This window comes from Bombyx mori, chromosome 15 (genome assembly GCF_030269925.1).
Source record: "Bombyx mori chromosome 15, ASM3026992v2".
Taxonomy (NCBI): Eukaryota; Metazoa; Arthropoda; class Insecta; order Lepidoptera; family Bombycidae; genus Bombyx; species Bombyx mori.
Window position 1 is genome coordinate 9,733,168 of NC_085121.1, and position 9,024 is coordinate 9,742,191.

General features: G+C 36.9%; 1 protein-coding gene across 1 annotated transcript; it reads left to right on the top strand.

Annotated features, from left to right (window-relative positions):
• Positions 1-1,601: 1,601 nt before the first annotated feature.
• Positions 1,602-7,402, top strand: LOC101742024 (zinc finger CCHC domain-containing protein 24). Its single transcript, XM_004928413.5, has 4 exons — positions 1,602-1,790; positions 1,858-1,965; positions 5,095-5,241; positions 6,921-7,402. Exons 1-4 carry the CDS (start codon positions 1,767-1,769, stop codon positions 7,035-7,037), a joined length of 396 nt encoding a protein of 131 aa, XP_004928470.1. The 5' UTR covers positions 1,602-1,766; the 3' UTR covers positions 7,038-7,402.
• The last annotated feature ends 1,622 nt before the right edge of the window (positions 7,403-9,024 follow it).

Consider the following 9,024-nt stretch of genomic DNA (forward strand, 5'->3'; position numbering starts at 1 on the left):
ATGACTTACGCGAGTGTGGTGTTCGCTCACGCGGCCCGCACACATATAGACACCCTCCAATCCCTACAATCCCGCTTTTGCAGGTTAGCTGTCGGGGCTCCGTGGTTCGTGAGGAACGTTGACCTACACGACGACCTGGGCCTCGAATCAATTCGGAAATACATGAAGTCAGCGTCGGAACGATACTTCGATAAGACTATGCGTCATGATAATCGCCTTATCGTTGCCGCCGCTGACTACTCCCCGAATCCTGATCATGCAGGAGCCAGTCACCGTCGACGCCCTAGACACGTCCTTACGGATCCATCAGATCCAATAACCTTTGCATTAGATGCCTTCAGCTCTAATACTAGGAGCAGGCTTAGGGACCCCGGTAACCGTACTCGTCGAACTCGACAAAGAGGTCGACGTGCAACCTAACCCATGCATCAGCCCGCTGAGTTTCTCGCCGGATCTTCTCAGCGGGTCGCGATTCCGATCCGTTAGTAGATTCATTCGCGAAACAATTGCTCTTGAGTTGTTAGGTCTCCTTCGGAGGCGCTCGGGCAGTTGTTAGCAAATCCGGCCCCTCTTGGCTGAGCCTTTGCTCGCCCACCTGTCCTGGTGAAACTGGAAAGGCCTTCGGGCCACCAGTAAACTTTCAATCATAAAAAAAAAGTTGTAATTAATCTATACACAGGAATAAAAAATACAGATAACAGTATGATCTCCTTATAGGACAGCTTAAGGTCGACCAGCGACCTACTACAGGTCGCGGGAATCCACTGGATGCCAGTTGGACAGGACCGGGTATTTTGGCAAGCCTTGGCCTAGGTCCATCAGTGAAAAAATAAGACACTTTCATGAAATTCATATTCGCTTCCTAAATCGGCACAGTACTTATCTTATGAAACGTAAACTACTGTAGTAGATCATTCCAAACACGCTACATGGTCATAATATTAGAAAAGAAAAACTTACCTTTACAGAAAAACTTTAAAGTCGTGGCCTAGAGGATGAGACGTCCGGTGCATTCGTATCTTGCGATGTACCGGTGTTCGAATCCAGCAGGCGGGTACCAATTTTTCTAATGAAATACGTACTTAACAAATGTTCACGATTGACTTCCACGGTGAAGGAATAACATCGTGTAATAAAAATCAAACCCACAAAATTATAATTTGCGTAATTACTGGTGATAGGACCTCTTGTGAGTCCTCAAGGGTAGGTACTATCACCCTGCCTATTTCTGCCGTGAAGCAGTAATGCGTTTCGGTTTGAAGGGTGGGGCAGCCGTCGTAACTATACTCAGACCTTAGAACTTATATCTCAGGGTGGGTGGCGCATTTACGTTGTAGATATCTATGAGCTCCAGTAACCACTTAAAACCAGATGGGTTGTGAGCTCGTCCACCCTTCTAAGCAATAAAAAAAAAACTTAGAATAGTTTTATTTTTTTCATGAATAGTCTCATCCCTTTAGAAAATTGTGAGCCCATCTGTATTTTATACATTTCTTAACAGAAATACACCACGAGAACTATAAAAATATTTTTTGTTTAAGTGAACCCCAAACAGAACCCAAACAATTGTGAAACATGATAGTATTTTCAACGTTTGCACTTTGCATGCCCGTGAAGTTTAGTCGAGCGCTGCCTAGCTATTGGTCAAATTTTATTTGTCAGAGTTTGTGCATGTGTTTGTCATCTTCATCTATCATTTTGAGGATAACAGTCATAGAAAGTAGAAGCATTCCGACATAGTTAAAATCACATTCATTTGATTGAATATGGGTTGCTTTTGGTCCAGTGAGGTAAGCCAACCATTTCGAAAAATGTTTTTGTTACTTATTGCTTTTAATAATTTTATTTTGTTTTTAGTGTGATTCTCGGGAACGATGTCAGCATTGCAATAGAAGGGCTGTTAATAATTTGATTGTCGTTAATCAAGTTTGTGAAATTTGTACATACAATTCATCGAAACAAACGGTAAGAAACTAGGTAACTTTGTTGTTGACATAAGTGGAGTGGAGTACACTCGTGGACTTATTTAGGAGAAATCGAAAAAGTGTTCAAAACGATTATAATGTTAATTATGAAAATTTAGTTGATTTATTTGAATTTGCTTGTTTTTAGCTAATTAAAAATTGCAAACATCGAAAAAACAATCGTATAATGACGAAAAGATACTAAAGTAAGAATAATATTACAGAAAAGACATTAAATTCCTTTTTTTCATAAATGCCCAAGAGCGGTTTGATGAACTTAGATGCTATAATTTTTTTTTTTTGATATGTCACTTTATACCTATACCTTTAGGCAAAGTGTTTTATTCTGTTACAATATGAAGTCAAATGAGATTGATTATTTTGAGTCTTTAATGAATTGGAGTGAAATTATATTAAACGCGATGAGATGAATTAATGAAAGTCTGCATAAAATTGTCGTTTTTAACTAAGGTTTTTTCAATGGAATTTTCGGAAGAACCCGAGAAGCAACTTCCAGCGGCTTTGTTTCATTTTCCCACATTTGTACACTTTCACAGATGCTATATACACATAATAAAACACCATTATCAAACATTTAAACATGAAGATTATTTCTTAAAATAAAAATAAATAATTCACACAACAGAGCTCCTCGTGTTCCCGGCAAAAAGTCCATTTGTTGTAAATACATATACAGGGTGTCCCAGAAAGAATGGATAATCCTCAAACACCTCATAGTAGAGCTATTGGGGACACAAAATAAAAAAAAATCTCAGGTAGCACCCAAATTACGTATTTTAAAAAAATGTTGATATTTTCCGTACTGCTGTGCGTTTCTGGAATAGGTAAAGAATAGCTACAAATAAATAACCAGGCTTTTTGGTGTTATAATATTCTACATGGACTCGTATGAGCAGCTGGTGTAATTTCTTATAAAAGTTAATGTGAACTTAAATTTTAATCATGAAATTTGGTATTTTTGATACGCTTTTTTTAGCTTCAGACGTATGTATGTTAGTAACGGAATCTTTGAACATGATTTTGACCCCCTTCAAAACGTCCGATTAACTCGAAATTTGGTATACTTATTAAGGACCGATGACAATTCAATATTTAAAAAAAATTGGAAATGTAAAAAAATTAAGAAATTGAAATTCAACTAAAAAATTAAAAATAAATAATGGTTTAAAAAAACTAACAAAATACGCTTTTATAGAAAATCCAACTAAAAAATAGAATAAAAAAAGCGTGGGGTGCATGGTATCAGTAGTTATACATATTTTATGAACAGACTAGCTGACCCGGCAAACTTCGTAGTGCCTCAATCGATAAATAAAAGACCTAAACTTTTGTATAAAATACACTTAGAACAAACAAAAGGAATCGGACAGACGGAGGACACATCAAAGGAAAAACAAAATTGCTATTTTTATTCAATTCCGAGCATTTTCATATTTATCTACCTTTTAAACCTTCCCTGGACTTCCACGAATAATTCGAGACCAAAATTAGCCAAATCGGTCCAGCCGCTTTCGAGTTTTAGCTAGAGTAACGAACAGCAATTCATTTTTATACATATAGATATGAGTTATTTTGATAATATCCTGAAAAACACCTCACGCTTTTTTACAATAAAATCATTTTTTCTTACACTATTTTGAATTCAAATTTATTAAAATTTATTTTCTATTTTTTAGTTGGATTTTCTATAAAAGCGTATTTTGTTAGTTTTTTTAAACTATTATTTATTTCTTTATTTTTAATTTGGATATGAAATTTAATTTTTGTTTTTTATTTTGAGTCCCTAATAACTCTACTATGAGGTGTTTCATGATTATCCATTCTTTCTGGGACACCCTGTATATATTGTAATCAGTATTTAGTGTTGTCTCAATAATTTACAATAATTATTATTGACACCTCGCATACCATTCATTTTCACGATAAAATGATTTTTTCTTGATCATCCTGTTTGCTTTAGAACTTATACAAATTTATTTTCTAACGTTTAGTTCAGCTAGCTACAAAAGCGTTTTTTTTTCTTAGTTTTGTAAACTATTGATTATTGAATGAAATTTATTACTACAAGTTTATAATTTTATTATTCTTATAACTTTTTAACAATTCTTAAATAAATAAAAGTTTGCTTAGACATTTTTTTCGATTCCTCGTACCTAAATTTGTCCACGTGTAGATAGAGATAGATATGACTTGTTTTTTACGTAGATCTTCAGTGAGACTACACAAGCCCATGTTACTCATTAAAATATAATACTTAAATAATATACTACTCCGACTATACACAATAATTTAAGTTAGTGCTATAGCTGAAGTCAGTCCTTATTTTATGTTAAATTCTTTCGTGACAAGAAGAGCGAACCGTCGTCTATGTACATTATGATTCATCGATCCAACCAATTTCGGCCATGGCGACCGAATCATAGCGGTCAGATACGCAGGTGCGCAAACGTTTGCGTTCACGCAGGCGTACACCCTCGTTCTATCCCTTCTTAGATCAGTGGAACGGGAAACCGCTACGACTGAAGAAGGGGTGGGATGTTGTGTCTGGCCGACGGTGACTATATGCCTTCCACCGTCGCCCTAGGCCATCCACCTTGCCTTGCTGACCCGCCGAGTCCGCCAAGTCACGTTGCATATCTGCGTTGTGTTGCCTTCCTCGTCAAGTCAGACTTTGTGTGTTAAGCGGGAGGGAGCCGCGTGTAGGGATGAGTATTAAAGAGATGAAGAGGGGAGTCAGGAGTAGGAAGGACAGGATACTGTAGCCACGGAAGAGTAGGTTGTGGTCTATAGCAGCTCAGGGAAGGCGGGATCGCGTGCCCGTGCACTCAGTAATATACTACCTGAGAGATAGTATATTTGAGCGCCCCCTGCCATGTACATTAAAGCCTACATAAATAGGTATAAACGTACAATAATTGTCTTTGTGCAAAAAATAATATTTCTTAATATTGAGGCCACTTAGAAACCGCAAAGAAATTTAGTACGCTTCATTTTATGTTCAGCATGTAATTTGTAACTATGTATTTGAATAAAATAAATTTTGAAACCATTGATTAATAATACATATCTAATATATTATTACACTTATTTACTTACTTTTCTTAACAAGAGTACACCACATAGTTCGGGAAGGAACAAGCCGTGCTTCGGTAAATACATTTGTGTTTGCGGAAATGCTTGGAGCAGTCGCAAATCATGGCCCCAAAAATATCAAATCTGTACACGATGCCGCAAGAAGGTGTACGCTCGCACTCAAGTAAGTAGATACCAATTGGAATGAATTTAAATACTCATAACATAACTAGGTATTACCTAGTTGTGTAATTACTAGCTATTACCTAATTGTGTTATGAGTAGGTATGTATTTTTTTTTGTTTTGATTCCTTATACAAACACCTAGTAAGTACATAGTACTTAACGTTCACGTAATGCACTGCACTCGGCAATATAAATTATGAATGTGGTAATTTTGAACAAAATAAATGATACTGATATTGTCTGCATTTTAAATAGTTACTAAGGCATTATTTTATGGTACCCTCCCCATAACCCTTTTTCAAATCTTTTGTACATCTAATCCGCTCAAACAAAATATATATTCAAATTTCGTATTTTAGGGCAGAGGCATCTATTAGTTTCGGTCAGGATCCATTTAAAAAAATTAAATAATGTCCCTTGCAGTCCGCACAGCATTTTATAGAAAAAAAATATTTGTGAATCAAATAAATGTAATTAGGTACAGAAATAAATTACAAAGGTATTTTTTTTACATAACAAGTACAAAAATGATTGTTTTTTTGTTATGGCCTATCAGTATGAAGTTTGAAGGAAATTTTCTTCAAGCTATTGACTTAAATCCTGGAGATGTTCATCAGTCAGTCGAGATCGAAATTGATTCTTATTGAAGTTCATCTTAGGAAAAACTGCTTCACAAATTTATGTATGTTGACTAAACAAAGTAAGAAGTTTCAGAGTAGTTTTTCGTAGTTCTGGATATTTACTATCACACACAAATTTTACCCAGAACTCTTCGCTGGAAACTTCCGTACTCTGTGTGCCTAGTGCGAGTTTTTTAACGTTCTCGATAGCGTAAAATTTAACTCAAATTTGTATGGAGTTGGAACCTTTGCCGCTAGGGACGCTGTAGTGTAAGTTGCCGTGTTCTCGCGGTTCACTCAAAATGGCTCGGCCCGGCGCGGCGGTGCGGCGGTCCGAATTCGCCATTGGCCCTGTTCTACAGAATACGAACCTTTCCACAGTGATGCCAACTCCGGGGTTTTCCCACCAAATTTAGGGGGAAAAAATCTATACAGGGATTTTTTTAGGGGGTGAAATTTTTTGGGGATATTTTTAGGGATAAAATTTTATTTGTATTTTTAAAAAAAATTCTACGTACATCAACAAAAATAAAAACAAATTCAAATCGATTGAACGTTTTCAATTTTAATAGATGACACTGTATGCACTTTTTATTATACTCTTAACAGCTGACAGCTAAAAACAGTCAGTTAAAATTGATAGTTTTTGCATTGTGCACTATCTTTTTTTTAAAACAAATACCAAATATAAAATACCAGGTTTAAAATGCCAAAGGGAGAAAAAGTTTCTGGCTATTCTCAAAAATATACCACTAATTTAGTGGTTTTTGAAAATGCTTTAGGGGGAAAGTTTTCAAACAGTTGGCGACACCGCCTTTCCACTGGGCCTATAATCTTCTCTAAATTATATTTTGAAAGGCCGTTGAATTTTGGTTTAATTTTTTACGGATGTTGTTAGTGAACACAGTATTATTATGTTAAATGGGTAAATTGTTTCATTAATTAGAAAAATTGTTACCTATTTCAAACTGGAACTGGAAAGGAAATCCTATACACTTAATATTAAGCTATTTTAAGCACCTATTTTTTTATTAATGCTAGTTTTTATTAATTTCAGAGACCCTTACGTTCTTCTGACTGGACAAATAATAAGAATTCTCGAGATCATCTGAGTAATTTGTGTCAGATGTGTCAAGAATTGGGATACGATTGTGGAAAGTTATTTGAGATCTAAAATACAAAATGACTGCTTTTTTTTAAATTTTATTATTACTATCTGCATTGCCTTACCTTATGAAACATTACCCGGTTAAAGAATAATATTTTTAATAGATTCTCAGATGGGAACAAAAAAAGAAATTTGAATCTAGTGAAAAAATAATACCTACAGTAGGTATCTATTTTTTATCAAATTAGTTTTATTCCATAGATAAATATTATACTTGATTTTAAATATCACGCCAGTAGGATTTAAGCATATTTTATGTACCTACCCATCGTTGTGGTTAATTCAATGTAATTTTAACGTTTGCAGATACGTAATTGTAGACACGTAAATAGCTCTAAGATTCAATTTATATTAAATACGTATTTAACATTTCCATTCTTTTCTTTTTGTTCTTAATTTATCAAATAAATAAATCAACAATTCCAGACAGTGTGCTTTTGAGTATTCGCGAGTCTTGACGTGAGTTAAAGCCGGCTCCACATTCGCGGCGCGAATGTCCGCGAAGGGCGCGAACCGCGAGTGTGGATTAGATATGTGTCGTTCGCGAACGAACGAGTCAAACGACCCGGGTCTCAAATTCCGCGCGAACGATAGGGTCACTTCAAAAAATATGAGTCGTTCACTAAATCGACTGGTTTAACACAAAACCTACGAATCAGAAGAAAAGAACCATACGAGTACGACGGTCATTCGGGTCATTTCGGGTTGCCGCGTCTCGCCCCGCGCCCGTCTCGCTTAGTCGTTCGTTCGACTGAACGGGTCGTACGAACCGGATCATTTTGTCAACAGGTCAGTACTGATCTGAATCTCTAAAATTGAACGAACGACACATATCTAGTGTGGATGGTTTCGCGACTTCGCGGTCGCGCTTCGCGGCGTTCCCCGCCCGGCTGCGGTTTTTTGGCCCGCGACAAAGGGCCTGCGAAGCGCGAACGCGAAGGCCACCACACTCGGGTATGTTCGCAGTTGTATGCGAAACGCAGTGACAAGCGGATGTCATGAGTATCGAATGGAGTAACGATCGGCAACTAGCGTTTCTTGAATGTTATCACGCTGAGCCCATGCTTTGGCAAGCTCAATATAGAGATCATAAAAACAAAAATAAAGTACATGATGCATGGCTGAGAATTAGTGCAATCATGGAAATTCCTGTGCCATATTTAAAGAAGAAAAAGGATTCCTTAATGTCTAGCTACAGAACATATAGAAAAAAAGTTAAGGATTGTTGCGATTGATTTGTGTCATCCACCACCTTCTTCTCCTCCATTTCTTTTTTTAATGTTTTTTTATTTTATAAACACATAATTGTAACACGCTAAGGCGCATAATGTCAGAGGAGCAGCAACTTCAACGTCCATTTCAGTCAAATGCGCGAACGTGAATGCGAAAGGTTGCATGTGTAGAGGGCTATGTTTTTCACGTCGTGTTCATGCGCGAACCGCAGCCGTGATTCGCGGCCGCGGTTCGCGGGCGAATGTAGAGCCCGTACAACACTTTGCCGTTCGGCCACACCACGCTAAAGCTTGTGGTTTCTCCTTTTTCACTTGTCCTTTGTAAATGTAATAAGATCGGCGTAGAATAACACCACCTAATCCCTCCCAGTGGGTGACGTAAAATGTGATTAGGATTCGCTGAAGCATGAGGAACAGTTTTATCTGAATAATATTTTACTTGGACGCTGGAATCGGTAACCGACTTTTACCAGTGTGTAATACTGTAGACCCAATGGGTAGGAATCACCACCCTGTCCATTTTTGCCACGAAGCAGTCCTGTATTTCGGCTTGAAGGGTGGGACAGCCTTTATACAGTCTAATAGAGACTTCGACATCACCTCTCAAGGAGGGTAGCGGCACTCATATTGTGATGTCCATAGGCTTTCGAAATCATTACTCCAAGTGGGCCTTCATATGGTTTATTGTTAATGATTATTACTTTGTCAATGCTTTCTTTGTATTAGGGAAAATGAATCATTTTTAATTAAAAATGCAAATA

What these genes read in the sequence shown, in the direction of transcription:
- LOC101742024 (XM_004928413.5), top strand. Translation starts at nt 1,767, where the DNA reads ATGGGTTGCTTTTGGTCCAGTGAG. An exon ending in GTTGCTTTTGGTCCAGTGAG is followed by an intron (nt 1,791 to 1,857) that starts GTAAGCCAACCA and finishes TTTTGTTTTTAG; the next exon opens with TGTGATTCTCGGGAACGATG. An exon ending in ACAATTCATCGAAACAAACG is followed by an intron (nt 1,966 to 5,094) that starts GTAAGAAACTAG and finishes TTTCTTAACAAG; the next exon opens with AGTACACCACATAGTTCGGG.